At 45.2% G+C, this 17,643-nt stretch overlaps 2 protein-coding genes across 2 annotated transcripts in view; one reads left to right on the top strand and one right to left on the bottom strand.

The window, feature by feature from the left end:
- LOC138786631 (uncharacterized) overlaps positions 1–17,643 on the top strand; it is a 491,239-nt gene that overhangs the window by 233,271 nt on the left and 240,325 nt on the right. The window lies entirely within an intron of this gene.
- The window catches only part of LOC138786734 (oocyte zinc finger protein XlCOF6-like), a 40,859-nt gene continuing 27,988 nt past the window's right edge, over positions 4,773–17,643 (bottom strand). The window contains exons 4-5 of the mRNA XM_069963743.1: positions 7,085–7,208; positions 4,773–6,319 (exon numbers count right to left, since the gene is read on the bottom strand). Of these exons, the coding sequence (XP_069819844.1) occupies positions 4,935–6,319; positions 7,085–7,208 (1,509 nt within the window). The 3' untranslated portion in view covers positions 4,773–4,934. The remainder of the gene's footprint in view (positions 6,320–7,084; positions 7,209–17,643) is intronic.

The following is a 17,643-nucleotide window of genomic DNA, read 5'->3' as shown; positions in this document are numbered from 1 at the left end:
TATCCTTATCTACCAACCCTTCTCCTATGTCACTATCCTTACCTACCAAACCTTCTCCTATATCACTATCCTTACCCACCAACCCTTCTCCTATGTAACTATCCTTACCTACCAAACCTTTTCCTATGTCACTATCTGTACCTACCAACCCTTCTCCTATATCACTATCTTTACCCAACCCTTCTCCTATATCACTATCCTTATCTACCAACCCTTCTGCTATGTCACTATCCTTACCTACCAACCCTTCTCCTATGTCATTATCCTTACCTACCGAACCTTCTCCTATGTCACTATCCTTACCCACCGAACCTTCTCCTATGTCACTATCCTTACCTACCAACCCTTCTCCTATGTCACTATCCTTATCTACCAACCCTTCTCCTATGTCACTATCCTTACCTACCAACCCTTCTCCTATGTCACTATCCTTACCTACCAACCCTTCTCCTATATCACTATCCTTACCTACCAACCCTTCTCCTATGTCACTATCCTTACCTACCAAACCTTCTCCTATGTCACTATACTTACCTACCAACCCTTCTCCTTTGTCACTATCCTTACCTACCAACCCTTCTCCTATGTCACTATCCTTACCCACCAACCCTTCTCCTGTCACTATCCTTACCTACCAACCCTTCTCCTGTCACTATCCTTACCTACCAACCCTTCTCCTATGTCACTATCCTTACCTACCAACCCTTCTCCTATGTCACTATCCTTATCTACCAACCCTTCTCCTATGTCACTATCCTTACCTACCAACCCTTCCCCTATGTCACTATCCTTACCTACCAACCCTTCTTCTATGTCACTATCCTTACCTACCAACCCTTCCCCTATGTCACTAACCTTACCTACCAATACTTCTCCTATGTCACTATCCTTACCCACCAACCCTTCTACTATGTCACTATCCTTACCTACCAACCCTTCTCCTGTCACTATACTTACCTACAAACTCTTCTCCTATGTCACTACCCTTACCTACCAACCCTTCTCCTATGTCACTATCCTTACCTACCAACCCTTCTCCTATGTCACTATCCTTACCTACCAACCCTTCCCCTATGTCACTATCCTTACCTACCAACCCTTCTTCTATGTCACTATCCTTACCTACCAACCCTTCTCCTATATCACTATCCTTACCTACCAACCCTTCTCCTATGTCACTATCCTTACCTACCAACCCTTCCCCTATGTCACTAACCTTACCTACCAATCCTTCTCCTATGTCACTATACTTACCTACCAACTCTTCTCCTATGTTGGTTACAAACATATGTAAAAGAGCAGGACCCAGAAAAACAAGTTGCGTCAGGAAGTAAAATCTAAATATCACCAATAAGATTAGGGTTCAGGTCGGGGTCTACTGACCCCCATGCATTCTGCTCCGTTGACCCTACTTCTTTTTGCATTTTGCAATTTCATGTTGTAGGCTGCATTATATTTACATGCTTATTTTAGTCACTACTTCACTTTTGTCATTGCTTTTTTTATCTATTGGGGTAGTGCAATAGCAGAGTTATTTATATTCACAGGGTCTGGTGTACATAGGTGTGCATAGATGGCCTTATACTATACATGGGCACAGAAGGGACCTATACTATGGAGGCCCAGGGAGGTCCTACATTTTATGTAGGCACAGAGAGGGGCCTAATAGTATATGGGGCTAAAAAGGAGGCCTATAATATATGAGAGCACAGAGACGACATATGGGGTACAGAAGGAGCCAAACCACTATGGGTCAGCACAAAAAGGCCTAACTACTATAGGGGAGCATAGAAGAGTGGCCTCTTACTAAAGGGGCACAGGGGAGGACTACTATTTGGAGGCATAACCTGGGTTTAACTGCTTATATAGTGGAAGAGAGGGGGCATAGTTACTGTTTAAGGCTATGTTCACACTACGTAAGTTTCTGGACGTAACGCGTTCCGTGAATAAGAGGCCGGAGATTTACATAGTTTGTGTACAATGGAAAGTATACGATGTACGGCTGCACGGTTCACACTACGTACGAACTTACGCCCAGATCGTACGCGGCGCCGTAAAAAATTAACCAGACCATTCTTTGAGGACGGAAATGTTGTAACTTACGTCCGTAGCGTAACATGCGGTCCCGTACGTAGTGGTGATTTCTTCATTTTTGCAGCTTTTTGTGCCGATCCAAAAAGTTCTGTGGGGTGTCCGGGGCTAGGCGAAGATTTCCAAGTAAAAGACCGCTGTCAGATCGCTACGTAGGGCGCTCGGGAAGCGTAAGTAGACTACGGGCGTAAGTTCGCGGACCGTACGTAGCCGGCCGCAAGTAGCGTAAATCCCCGACCGGGGTTTAACACGTATATGTCCAGCCGTGAAAATATGCGGCCGGACATATACGTAGTGTGAACATATGGTGAGGGTAGTGGTCATGGTGTGACGGTATTATTTGTCCTGTGTGTATTATTGGTAACATTCCTTTATATGGTGGAATTATTTTTGTGGTGGTCATGGTGTCAAGGTATGATTTGTATTATTGGTCTCTGTATACTGGGTTGGTCAGTAACAGTATGGTGGCAATATGTAAGGTGATCATATTTGCTTATATACTGCTTTTATTTGGTAGCTATGATGGCTGTTTTTAAGATCTACAGTATTATGCAGTGAAAATTATCTTAAAGGACAACTTCGGCGAAATTTTTTTTTGCTTATTTAACACATTACAAAGTTATATAACTTTGTAATGTGGTTAAATACCCGGTCTGGCCCCCTTCCCCCACTTTCCGACCCTTGACCCCCCACCCTGGAAGTTAAAGAATGTATACATTACCTATTACGGTCGTCACGGTCCTCTTCTCCCGGGCGGCATCTGGTGACGGGTGATGTCAGAGCTGGGGGGCGGTCCGGGTCTTCTTCCTCTTCGGCATCTTCATGGAGAGTGAATGGGAGAGAAAAGGCTGCTGGTGCACATGCGCACCAGCAGCCTTTTCATTGGCTGGAGTGCATCACATGGCTTCCAGCTTGCTCAGCCCTGATTGGCTGAGCTTGCTGGAAGCCATGTGATGCGCTCCAGCCAATGAAAAGGCTGCCGGTCCGCAAGCGCACTGGCAGCCTTTTCTCTCTCATGGACCCGGAAGCAAGAGACATCGCTGGACGGCGGACGCAGTTGACGGTGAGGCGGACGGCGGGCGAATGGAGTGGCGATCGTCACCGGAGGGATGGTGAGTATGGTGTCTGTGTGTGTCTGTTTTTTTTTTGGGGGGGGGGGGGTCCCGCTGGAGTTGTCCTTTAAGTTAACATTTTATAAGTGTTTGTTTTTTTATATATCCTAAAATGTGCTCCAGGGCTATACTTACACCTCTGATCACTGCTGTAGCCTGTAGCCATATGGATATAAGATAGATAATAGGAGATACATAATAGAGAGAGATGGATAGAGAGGAGATTATTACCCATACAGTCTTTATATGTAAGCAGAGATAGTCTGGATAAAAGGGATTAAAACATATAGTTTTTTTCTGCCAACCTGAGGAGGAAAGTGGGGCTTCTTCTGCAAGATATTTTCCCCCCTGAGGGTGCATTCAAACGTACAGGATCTGCAGCAGATTTGAAGCTGCAGATTTGCTTTGAATCTGCGCCATCAAATCTGCTGCAGATCCTGTACATTTGAATGCACCCTTGGGCTATGTTAACACTACGTGCAGAGACCGGCCGTTCCGTGATCGGGTCACGAAACGGCCGGTCTCTGCACGGATCATCCCGGCCGGTACTGCAGTAGCGGCCGGATGATCTTTCCGGCCACAGGGTTCTGGTGCGGGCACATCAGCGCGCGCCCGCATCAGAGCCTCCCACAGCACACAATGAAGCAAGCGTCCGGAGCCGCTAGCTTCATTGTGTGAACTGACAGGTCTTTCTGCAGCCGGAATTCACTGAATTGCGGCCACAGAAAACTGACATGTCAGTTCTTTGCAGCCCAGTATGCAGGAGCGTAGCTAGGAGTAATGGGGCCCCATAGCAAAAAACTGCATAGGTCCCCATGAAACCTTGAATGGGGTTGTGTACAATTATAACCGGGACAGCTGGGGGTGACTGGGGCAGAGGGACAGTTGGGGGTGATTGGGGCAGGCTTGGGTTAGACTTGGGGGGGACTGGGGAAGGCTGGGGGGGACTTGGACAGAATGGGGGCAGCTGGGGGAGACTAGGACAGACTGGGGCAGCTAGAGTGACTGGGACAGGCTGGGGGTGACTGTGGCAGAGGGACAGCTGGGAGTGACTGGGGAAGAGGGACAGTTGGGGGTGATTGGGGCAGGCTTGGGTTAGACTTGGGGGGGGACAGGGGAAGGCTGGGGGGGACTTGGACAGAATGGGGGCAGCTGGGGGAGACTAGGACAGACTGGGGCAGCTAGAGTGACTGGGGCAGGCTGGGGGTGACTGTGGCAGAGGGACAGCTGGGAGTGACTGGGGAAGAGGGACAGCTGGGGGGCAAGCTTAGATTAGACTGAGGGGGAATGGGGCAGGCTGGGGGGGGACTCGGAAAGACTGGGGGGAGGTGGGGGCTGGGCAAAGGAAAAGCTGGGTGGGAAGGTGGGGGGGAATGGGGCAGAGGGAGAGCTGGGGGGAGGTGGGGGCTGGGGAGACTCTCTAGGGCGGTATATACAACTTCTGCAGCTGCGGGGAATCAGACGCTGTTTAGGTTCGGATAACATTGTTGCACCCAATCATTCTGCCATGATCGCTCAGCACTAGTCTTGGGTCTTGATGAGGAGCAGCGACAACATCATAACCGTATATATCCACATGAGATTTTATTAACAATCAGTAACAAGTTTGGAGCTGCGGTATATGATATCTGTATTACTGCCAGATCTCCTATACACATGGGGAATACATAGCTGTGGTATCTGGATTACATTTGCTTTTATATAACAGATGTGTGATGATCATTGAGCGCTCTAACTTGGCTTCTCCCCGGAGTGAATCTTTTGATGTTTAACAAGTTTATATTTTCGCGAATAAAATTTTCCACATTCTGAACATGAATATGGCTTCTCCCCAGTGTGAATTCTTTGATGTCTACTAAGTTGTGATTTATTAGTAAAACACTTTTCACATTGCAAACATGAAAATGGTTTCTCTCCCGTATGAGTTCTTTCATGTAAAGTAAGCGTTGATTTTAAAGCAAAACATTTTCCACATTCTGAACATGAAAATGGCTTCTCTCCTGTATGAGTTCTTTCGTGGGAAGAGAGCTGTGATTTCAAAGTAAAACATTTTCTACATTCTGAACATGAAAATGGCTTTTCTCCCTTATGAGTTTTCTCATGTATTGTGAGCTGTGATTTCACAGTAAAACATTTTCCACATTCTGAACATAAAAATGGCTTCTCCCCAGTGTGAATTCTTTGATGTTTCAAAAGATGTGATTTATCAGAAAAACATTTTCCACATTCTGAACATGAAAATGGCTTCTCCCCTGTATGAATCCTTTGATGTGTAAACAAATTTGATTTTTGAGTAAAACATTTGCTACATTCTGAACATGAAAACAGCTTCTCTCTTGTATGAGTTCTTTCATGGAAAGTAAGCTGCGATTTAAAAGTAAAACATTTTCCACAATCCGAACATGAAAATGGCTTCTCTCCGGTATGAGTTCTTTCATGTAAAGTGAGCAGTGATTTCAAAACAAAACATTTTCCACATTCTGGACATGAAAACGGCTTCTCTCCTGTATGCCTTCTTTCATGTAAAATGAGCTGTGATTTAAAAGTAAAACATTTTCCACATTCTGAACATGAAAAAGGTTTTTCTCCTGTATGAGTTCTTTCGTGTATAGTGAGATGCGATTTCTCAGTAAAAGATTTTCCACATTCTGAACATGAAAATTGCTTATCTCCCGTATGAGTTTTTTCATGTAAAGTGAGCTTTGACTTAAAAGCAAAACATTTTCCACATACTGAACATGAAAATGGCTTTTCTCCCGTATGAGTTCTTTTATGTAAAGTGAGATGCGATTTCTCAGTGAAAGATTTTCCACATTCACCGCATGAAAATAGCTTCTCCCTGGTGTGAATTCTTTTATGTTTAGCAAGATCTGATTTGCGAGCAAAACATTTCCCACATTCTGAACATGAAAATGGCTTCTCATTATTGTGGTTAATCTTTGGTGAATCAGTAGCCAGGACGTATATAGAAGGATGAGATGGCAGATCTTTGCTGTGAGGGGCTGGGGGTAGATCTGGGGTAATAGAAGGTTCTTCATATGTATCTTGTGTGATCTGACCATCTGCTGTAATATCTGGAGATATCTGATGTCCCTCTGATCTCCGGGGACACTCAGCTGCCAAGAAGAAAGATGGTTTATTATTATTTAATAACATAATGTTACATTTCTATTGTTCATTGATTCATCTTGACTGTAAAACCTGGACAGATAAGAATACTAAGTGTCCTATTACACCGAGCGATTATCAGGTGATTGGGGCGGATATCGCTCCTGTAATGAAGACAGTGATCAGCCAATGAGCGGCAATCGTTCCCTTGTCGGCTGAACGTGGTCTTACACTATGACACTCATCAGCCTGATGGAAGGGGTACTGGCTGTATAGAGAATAATAAAGATGATACTTACCGCTCCTTGCTCCCCCGGTGTCCTCCTGCCTTGTCTCTGTGTCCTCTGCTGACACTACTGAACATGTCTCTGCAGTGGCCATGGTGCTGTCCCGTTTTGGTCAGTGATTGGCTGAGTGGCTGTGACTGCAGAGACGGGTTGAGAAGTGTCAGTGGCGGCTGCAGTCAGTGAGGGACGCAGAGAAAAGACCGGAGGACACTTGGGGAGCATGAAGAGGTAAGTATCATCTTTATATTTTTACCCCTTTAAAGCAAAGCCTGCATGGACATCACTAACAATGTCTGTTCTGCCCCGCCCACACGACTGATCCATTTAATAGGCTCTGTAAGCGATCGCCGATCTAGCAGAGAGACAGTGAGAGTCAACCATCTAAAACGGCCTGAAGAGCAGCATTTCACTCTACACTCAGTTTTTCCCCCAGTGTCCACTCAATTTATCAAGAGATGCACATGTGTATATAGTGATGTGTATTACCTGCTGATGGGAGGGGCTGCTGATCCTCTAGCATCACATCCTTGTACTGATCCTTGTGTCCTTCTACATACTCCCACTCCTCCATGGAGAAATAGACCACCACGTCCTGACACCTTATAGGAACCTGACACACACAATGATCACACAGTCATCCCCCCCACCCCTCCAGTGGTGTTACTGTATAATGTCCCAGCATTCCCAGCAGCCACAGTCTCACCTCTCCACTCAGCAGCTCCACCATCTTGTTGGTGACTTCTAGGATCTTCTCTTCCTCCATTTCCTCATGTATCAGGGGCCCCGGGATTGGGCTCAGGGTTCTTCCCCATCCTTCACACCCAGGGGCCCCACAGCGCCCACTAGAGGACTTCTTCACTACTGTGTAATCCTGTGTATGGAGAGACACATTACTATCACTCCATCCATTCCCAGAATCCCTCACCTCTCCAGTCCTATCCATCTGTTATTCCATAGATAAGAATGATGTCATGATGACATCACTCCCAGAATCCCTCACCTCCCCAGTCCTATCCATCTGTTATTCCATAGATAAGAATGATGTCATGATGACATCACTCCCAGAATCCCTCACCTCCCCAGTAAGCAGGAAGAGTATGTGTAGGGTGAGGGTTATTATCCTCTCGGCCATCTTGTCTCTGTCTCTCTCCATGGTTGATGGGTCGGTCTCTTATATAGAAGATATCAGCAGAGGATCCTGGAGTGTAGAAGTGTAAATGAAAAACAGAGTATAAATAATACAATCACTGATCATTATATGAAAGAAAATAAAATGTTATTAAACATCTCTGTTTTGGGCCGCGGCTCTATTCATTCCTATGGAGCCGTCAGAAAGAGCCTGTACTAAAAAAGGTTTTTAAAAAATTTTGCATTGACCTCTGAGATCGGTGCTTGATTAATTTATTCTCATAGAGAAATATCTGGAACCCACACACCTCAGAGAGAAACATCCAGAACACCCTGCACCATACACGCCTCATAGAGATCCTTCCCTCCACCTGCAGAGCTGTACAGGAGCCGTGTGCTTCCAGGACCTGCCATGATGTCACAGTCATGTGATCAGTCACATGGAGGAGGGGGAGTCACATGATCAGGGGCTGCTGCTCAGTGTATGCAGGACTCTGCTGTGCTGGATGAGCTGAAGTGATGTGTATGCAGCAGAGCTGTGTGTGTGTGATGTGTGTGGAGCAGAGCTGTGTGTGTGTGATGTGTATGCAGCAGAGCAAACTGCTGCGCCCAACTCACCCTGCACCATACACACCTCATAGAGAGAAACATCCGGCGTCCATGGTGTCTCCAGACATGGTGTCACGTGCTCAGTGTGAACCTGCTCTCATCTGTGAGGAGCACAGGGCGCCAGTGGTGAATCTGCCAATCCCGGTGTTCTCTGGTAAATGCCAATCGTCCTGCACGGTGTTGGTCTGTGAGCACAACCCCCACCTGTGGACGTTGGGCCCTCATACCATCCTCATGGAGTCGGTTTCTAGCCGTTGAAGGTCATTCTGGGCTGGGCAGGGCTCTGGCAGAGCTCCTCCTGTTCCTCCATGCACAAAGGCGGAGGTAGCGGTCCTGCTGCTGGGATGTTGCCCTCCTACGGCCTCCTCCATGTCTCCTGGTAGCACCTTCAGCCTCTGGACACTACGCTGACAGATACAGCAATCCTTCTTGCCACAGCTCACATTGATGTGCTATCCTGGATGAGCTGCACTCAGGGGCGGATTAACTTTACCATAGGTTCACCAAGCCTGGGCCCCACCACCCCACTGTAACCATGGCAGCACTAGCCTGGCGTTCATAGTACAGGACAGATAATGTCATGATGTCCTGATTTGTGCAAAATTGCCATAAAAAAAAAGCTGTGAATTTTGCAAATCATGGCGGAAGTGTAGCCAGGAGACAGTACACCACTGAAAGTATAAGTCTTTTTTGGGTGGTCATGGGCCCCCAGGAGCTAATTGCCAATAAATTCCACCTGTTGTCTAATCCACTTGCACACCTGCATGTGAGACTGATTGTCAGTCAGTGCTGCTTCCTAATGGTGCGTTTACACGTAACTATTATCGTGCAAATTTGCGCAATAACAATCTAATTCGAACAATAATCGTACGTGTAAACGCAGTGAACGATCAAACGTCGTTCATTTTGATCTTTCAACATGTTCTCAAATCGTCATTCGTAAAAAATTTGTCGCCGCGCGATAGTCCGGCCGCCCGTTTGAAATTCCCGGCTCCCCTCTTCAGCCAATCAGTGCACTGAAGAGCGGAGTCGGGGATGTCGAAGACCTGCTAAACGGAGCAGGTAACGTATGCTCGCAGCCGGGCCGGCGGGGGGCGATCGGGGGGGGGGGGGGGGGTTTGGCGATCGGAGGGGGGTGGCGATCAGGGAGGGGCAGGGGGCTGCTGTTGACCGTGGGGCCGGGCTGCGGATGAGCGGAGGGACGGGCTGCAAGCGGGCCGGGCTGTGGGCGCGCGATCGCAAAACGATTTTTCCGTACGATATATCGTACCGTCTAAACGCTGATCGTTATGAAAAAAAATCGTTACTCTGACATCGTTAATCGTACGATCGGGCCAATTATCGTTTCGTGTAAACGCAGCATAAGTGGACGGTATGATTTCACAGAAGTTTAATTTATGCATTTACACGAAGCGATAATTCGCCCAATTGATTGTTTAATTTTGAAACAACGATTTGGTTTTTATAACGATCAGCATTTAGACGCATATATCGTTAGAAAAATTGTTAGAATATTCGTAAGAAAAATCGTTATTGCGATCGTTTTTAAGATCGCTTAAGCCCATCTTTTACATAGGGTAAAACTTTGAAAGACTGTTTACACGAAGCGATGTGCAAATTTTTAGGGAACGATGAACGATAATTTAAGAACATGTTGAAAGATCAAAATGAATGATTTTTCGCTTGTCACTTGATCGTTTGCTGCGTTTACAACGATTATCGCTCAAATTCGATTGTTATTGTGAAAATTCGAACGATAATCGTTTTATGTAAACTCAGCATTACTTGGAGTTATATTGTGTTGTTATGTAATGGTATGTTAGGTTATATATATAATAGTTTACAGGTTGTATAGCTAGAGGTATAACCAGTAGGTGAGAAGGCTGTAATCCCTGTATAGAGATCTAGGCCTTGTATAAACATGTATCTATCCTATGATAATAAGAATAGTAAAATACTGGGGCAGACTAGTGTGGACCAGATTCTTTTCTGCAGAGATTCTTTTTCTTATGAGCCCCACAGTTACTACCAGCCTTTGTGCCCTGATACTGTAATAAAACCCCTTCTGTTCTCCAATCCTTTGTCCCATGTTATAATAGTGCCCTATACGTGGCCCAGCGAGACAGTAAGCCTCATGGACATAGACGACAATAGACAGACTCTGTCCCCTTGAGATGAATATGAGACATTACTGAGCGCGCTCTGTGACCTGTGAGGAGGTCATTCCACAGGACGCTGCAATGCTGCACAGATCACTCTACAGCAGCCTCCTCTTATCACCACAGACACAACAGGAAGTCTCAGCTTTAGTTTTAGCCCCAGTGGTGAGAATGAGAACTACAAGATATCAGGATTATTTTATAATATAATATAGAAAAATGGAAAATTAGAAAAAACTTCACCAAAAATCCTTTAAAAAATGTTTTACATGAAAGCCTTATTTATAAAATAGGTCATCTTCTCATGGTACTGTCCCTTTAACACTCGTCACTTAAACAGCGGCAGGTCACAAGAGTATTTCAAGTGGGATTCCTTTGTGAGAAAGTTATCTCCTAACTAGCTGATCACAGGGTGGGTCAAACCACTGGAGGGCCCCTAACCCCCCCCCCCCCCATGACCTAGAGAACAGGAGCATGCGCACCTCCACTCTATTAATTCTCTATGGTGCCTAACCCATAGATAGCTCATCAATCTGTTTTGGAGATGCTGTTAAAGGAGAACACCGGGCAGGACACTTTTTCCATATAGCCGTATACAGTGCTTTCAGCTGCCACCTCTGTCCATGTCAGGAGTTGTCCAGAGCAGTAGGAAATTTCCTGTAAGAATACCACTTCTTGCAGGATATACAGCAGCTGATTAGTATTGGAAGACTTGAGCTTTTTTAATTGAAGTAAATTACAAATCTCTGGCACTTTCTGGCATCAGTTGATTTGAAAGAATTTTTGGGTTTTTCTTGCGAACAACCCCTTTCCTCTCGCCCTTCCTTATCATTATAACCAGCTCTGCCCTCTTCTCTAGTGTCATATTCATCTGACTTGTCTCTTCAGGACTCTCAGGAGGTCATAAACAACAACAACAAAAAAAGTTTTTTTGTTTTTTTTTTAAAGTAAACTTTAATGAACTACCTGTTAACAGAATTTGAACATTTGATTTTTTTTTAATTCATCGCTTACTACCCTATATTGCTTTCTCTTGTATGACATGACTGTATACCATGGGTCTCCAAACAGCCCTCCAGCTGTTGCAAAACTACATTTCCCATCATACCTGGGCAGCCAAATCCAAAGCTTTAGCTGTCCAGGCATGATGGGAGTTGTGGTTTTGCAACAGCTGGAGGGCCGCAGTTTGGAGACCCATGCTGTATACACATTAAACTTTTACTGTATACAATGCTGACGAGACTCCGTGAGTCCTTCATGCACGAGGTAGAGAGATTCCAGATGTAAAGGATAGAGAGCTCAGCACTCACCAGTGTAATCACAAGTACAAAGAAGTCACGCAGGTGATATCCTTCCCCAACTGCCTAATACATCGAGCAAAGTAGTGCTACGCTAGAAACCATCAATGTAAGCATGGCGCCTCCCAATGATGGCACGCACGCGGTGATGTAAATTGTAACGGGCAGAGCAGGGATGTCGATGACTGTGATTAACAATGAACATGGTCCAACCAAAAAGAGATACAAAGACCTACACCACCTAATACACGCTATGCGGCAAACAGTTTTCCGAGTAAGTGGTTACTTGAAAGACGGAGTACTCAACAGAGACCACGCGGTGATGCTCAGCATGTAAAGAGTAGAAGATCTAACAAAATTATGATCACAAAAGAAGAAATAGAATAGCGGCACTCACCCCGTCTTCTCTCCTATCTTTATTAAAGTACAAAAAACATGTAGTTCGTGCCGCACACAGGTGAGGAAGGACAAAACACAGTGCAACACAGCAATGGACCAAAAGGGTCCGTCACTGTGTTGCACTGTGTTTTGTCCTCCCTCACCTGTGTGCCGATTGGCACGAACTACGTTTTTTGTTCTTCAATAAAGATAGAACAGAAGACAGGGTGAGTGCCGCTATTCTATTTCTTCTTTTGTGACAACAATGAATATGGGTCCAGTCTTTGAAGAAGAGACTGGAGACAAGAGTGGTGCTGTCTGTAGAAGAAAGTGGCCATGTTTTTCTAACTCTGGATAAGCCCTTTAAAGGGGTTCTTCGACATTGGGTAAAAAATAAATTCATAAACATTCTGCATGCATCACATTACTTACCTGTCTGCCCCAGTTCTAAAATCACTAACAATCTATGTGTTCTGAGGTCTTAGTGCTGTACTTCCTGGTGGAGCAGTTACTCAGTTCTACAGTACCCAGAATGCATTGCTTTCCCGCAGCTCTTTATCACAGTCCTCCCACCCTGCCTACTCCCCTCCCTTAGCACTCCTGCCACTTCTGCTGTTGCAGAACATCTCATTTCATGGCAGACTATTGCACAATCAGTGAGGTTGCAGCACCTGCTGTATCAGCTCTTCCTGTAGCATCATTCATCACAAGGCAGTAAATTTCCCAATAAATAAATATATATATGTATCTAAATATATGACAGGGAGATGGTAATGTAGGCTGTAGGGGTTGGTCAGACATGGTGACATCACTCAGGGGGTGAAGCTAAAGTTCATAGACAAGATCCAGGGACACCTCAAGTGACATCAGAGGATGAGGCGTTGTATACAGAGAGAGGGAGGACCTGGAGACAATACATAATGGGGGAGATTTAACAAACATGATGTAAAGTGAAACTGGCTTAGTTACCCCTAGCAACCAGATTCCACGTTTCATTTTCAAAAGAGTCTGTGAGGAATGAAAGGTGGAATCTGATTGGTTGCTAGGGGCAACTGAGCCAGTTTCACTTTACACCATGTTTGATAAATCTCCCCCAATATTTCTAAAAAAAATAAGAGAGGGGCAAAAGACGTTCTTGTTAGATAGGGAATGGCGATAGGGAATTTATATTTTAAATAAATACTGTAAATGAAAGTGAAACATTTGTCAATGAACTTTATAGGGGCGCACAAACAATCCAGGGAGCGGCTCAGCCTGTGATCGGCCCGGCCTGTGATTCAGATCAATATATGAGCAGCGATCATCAAGGTCGGTGCTCATTCTCAATTACTCTGAAGCAAGAAAAGGAAGACTCCTGATGTTAACAACGTGAGAAACATAAAAACAGCTTCTATCCTGTGTGAATTTTTTGATGTTCGACAAGAAAAGATTTCTGATTAAAATATAGTCCACAGTCGGAGCAAGAAAACAGCTTTTCTCGTGAGTGAGATCTTTGATGAACTACAAGATTCGATTTGGCGATGTAACATTTCCCACAGATATGACATGAAAACGGCTTCTCTCCCGTGTGACTCCTCCGATGTACAACAAGGGCCGATCTACCGGTGTAACATTTCCCACATTCTTGACACGAAAACGGCTTCTCCCCCGTGTGAGTTTTTTGATGTTCAACGAGATGGGTTTTGTGCGTGAAACATTTCCCGCATTCTGAACATAAAAACGGCTTTTCCCCCGTGTGAGTTTTTTGATGTACATAAAGCTGAGATTTCCGAGCAAAATATTTTCCACATTCCGGACATGGAAATGGCTTCTCCCCCGTGTGAACTCTCTGATGCGTAACAAGATATGATTTCTGATTAAAACATTTCCCACATTCCGAACATGAAAACGGCTTCTCCCCTGTATGAACTCTCTGGTGTTTAACAAGACCTGGTCTCCCAATAAAACATTTCCCGCATTCTGAACATGTAAATGGCATCAATCCTGTGTGAATTCGCTGATGTTTAACGAGAGTTGTTTTCCGTGTAAAACATTTCCCACATTCTGAACATGAAAATGTCTTCTCCCCTGTGGGGGCTCTTTGATGTTGATCACTCTTTTTGTAACTTTTATTTCGCTCAAGTGTCTGTGAGGAATCAGAATATAGGACTTTAAAAGGATCAAATGATAAATAATTTCTGTAAAGGGCTGAAGGTATATCTTCATATGTATCATCTACTTTGAACTTTGAAGATATAAGATATCCTGTTGATCTGGTACAGCCTTCTACCAAGAATACAAATAATTTTATTTAATAAAATAAAAACCATTAAAAAAAAAAATCACAAAAACTTTGCATAAATCAACAGTACAAACAAATGTAAAAAAAATTGTATTACCTGCTGATGGGAGGGGCTGCTGATCCTCCAGCATCACATCCTTGTACTGATCCTTGTGTCCTTCTACATACTCCCACTCCTCCATGGAGAAATAGACCGCCACGTCCTGACACCTTATAGGAACCTGACACACACAATGATCACACAGTCATCCCCCCCACCCCTCCAGTGGTGTTACTGTATAATGTCCCAGCATTCCCAGCAGCCACAGTCTCACCTCTCCACTCAGCAGCTCCACCATCTTGTTGGTGACTTCTAGGATCTTCTCTTCCTCCATTTCCTCATGTATCAGGGGCCCCGGGATTGGGCTCAGGGTTCTTCCCCATCCTTCACACCCAGGGGCCCCACAGCGCCCACTAGAGGACTTCTTCACTACTGTGTAATCCTGTGTATGGAGAGACACATTCACTCTATCACTCCATCCATTCCCAGAATCCCTCACCTCTCCAGTCCTATCCATCTGTTATTCCATAGATAAGAATGATGTCATGATGACATCACTCCCAGAATCCCTCACCTCTCAGTCCTATCCATCTGTTATTCCATAGATAAGAATGATGTCATGATGACATCACTCCCAGAATCCCTCACCTCTCCAGTCCTATCCATCTGTTATTCCATAGATAAGAAGGATGTCATGATGACATCACTCCCAGAATCCCTCACCTCTCAGTCCTATCCATCTGTTATTCCATAGATAAGAATGATGTCATGATGACATCACTCCCAGAATCCCTCACCTCTCCAGTCCTATCCATCTGTTATTCCATAGATAAGAAGGATGTCATGATGACATCACTCCCAGAATCCCTCACCTCTCCAGTCCTATCCATCTGTTATTCCATAGATAAGAATGATGTCATGATGACATCACTCCCAGAATCCCTCACCTCTCCAGTCCTATCCATCTGTTATTCCATAGATAAGAATGATGTCATGATGACATCACTCCCAGAATCCCTCACCTCCCCAGTAAGCAGGAAGAGTATGTGTAGGGTGAGGTTTATTATCCTCTCCGCCATCTTGTCTCTGTCTCTCTTCATCCTAGAAGAAGTGGGAAAATTATGAACAGAGGATCCTGTACTGTAAGATTAAATTACAGAGATTAAAAAAAACAATAAAATGTAAATTTTTGAACATAATACAAGAAGATTTTAGGATATAATAAAATGTCTCTGTCTTGGTGGATTTGAACAGTTTGGCATCTCTGCACTAGTTACTATATATGAAAGTATCACCCGATCCCTCTTAGATCTCATTCATATGAACGTGTTCTTCCTTCTATATCTAAGACCCCTGGTGTCCTGTCATGGAGAGGTCGGAGGGAGAGTTGGGAACAGGAGACAACTGAATGATATACTCTGAGGGAAGAAACTCTCTGGATTGGCCCATAACAACCAGTGGCAGCTCTCTTAGCAACCAATCACAAATCAGCGTGTAGTATACCAGAGCATAATTCCTGCGGCTGGGCTGAGGATGGCACCTGTCCACAAGTGGTTTATTATATATTTCATAAGGCAACATGTTCCTATGTAAATTGTTATATGTATTTCTCTGTTCCAGTGTAACTGGCAGGCAGAGAATGGGTAACATGCTTTACTCCACACACTGTTAGGAAACAGGGACCCCTACCGTCCTTACTGGGAACTGCTCTAACTAGTGTAAAAAGCCCCTAGAACTTGCTAGAAAGTGGGAGGGGCAGGCTCCTCACAAAACCTAACTGTGACAGGAAGTAATGTTCAGTCAGTGTTGAGCTCAATGTTCAGTGTGTACAGCCAGTGTATAGTGCAGCTGGTGGCTGTTCTGTAGGCAGGCCAGACAAGCCTGCCTGTTACTAAAGAAGGGGAAGGAGATAAAGGAGAAGGAGGAGAACTGAACAAAAGGAGAAGTAAAGTTGAGAGAAAGAGAGTTCTTCAGGAGTATCTACAGAGACACAAGGTACTTCTTTACTGTTAGTGGGAATCCTAAGGACAGGAACCCTAAGCAAAAGGACTTGAGTATACTGGGTAGCAGAGATAACCTCTGTACCCTTCTTTCTGAATTTGGGGTTGTGGAGATTTATTAGGACCCCTGCATACCTCTGGGACCCCGAAAGTTGTGGCCTAGTAACAAAACAGGAAGCTCCCTAGCTGACAGGGAGGGAAACAGACTCAAGCACCATTGGGGGAGAGGTCCACAGGATCACAGAGCCCACCAGTGTCCCACACGTACTGACAGACCAGGGTCTGAGGCAGATCATCTCTCCACACACCACCAGACTCTCTACAGGCACAGTAACCTATTCCAGTCTGTCAGTATGTACAGCTGTATGCCACAGGAATGTAACCACACCTGCAAGTCCCTCAGTAAAGGAGTTATTGTTACACTGCCTCCCTCCTTGTCTCCCTGTTGTCCTGGTCTACCTGCACCACACCACCATCGAGGGCCATATCACCGGACAGCAGTATTTGGGGTTGGCCCCAGGGGAACTACAGGTCCACATCACCGACCACCTTACACACAGGTGCAGCCCCACTACAGGAACCTCTGCAGCAGCCACAGAAGAGAGGGAGAATACAGAGAAGCGGCAGAGAGTCCCCCTATATCTGTGGAAGCCCTCGTTCCCACCTGAGACTGTGACAAGTCAGTCAGTAAGGCTGCAGTGCACCACAAGACCCAGCCATCCTGCAGGTACAGCACTCTCTCACTCTGCAGTCATCATCCCCTCACGCAGGAGCCTAGCGCTACACTCAGGAGAGGCATAATCACCCACAAGCCAAAAACTACTACCACCATCATCCTCTCCTCATCCCCCTCACTCTCTTCCACACACCCCGGCTCACTGCAAGCATTCATTTCTCAAACTGCTCTGGTAAAATGAAAGCTGAGCTGTGATTGGTCGCTGGTCTGGGTCTATTATTTGTGTTGTGATGAAATGGCTCCATGACAGGTGCTGCACCTTTTAGGTGTCTGATCGGCACACCCCAGAAAAGTGATTGTTTACGATGTTATAGGCTGTGTTAGGCACAGAAGATGTGTTACTGACTGGATTCACAGACCTACCAGCATCATGTATCATTATGATATCTGGAGTGCCACCGTCTTCGTGGCACTGT

The sequence above is a fragment of the Dendropsophus ebraccatus genome, chromosome 3 (assembly GCF_027789765.1).
Source record: "Dendropsophus ebraccatus isolate aDenEbr1 chromosome 3, aDenEbr1.pat, whole genome shotgun sequence".
Taxonomy (NCBI): Eukaryota; Metazoa; Chordata; class Amphibia; order Anura; family Hylidae; genus Dendropsophus; species Dendropsophus ebraccatus.
This window is presented reverse-complemented; position numbering and strand designations above follow the sequence as displayed.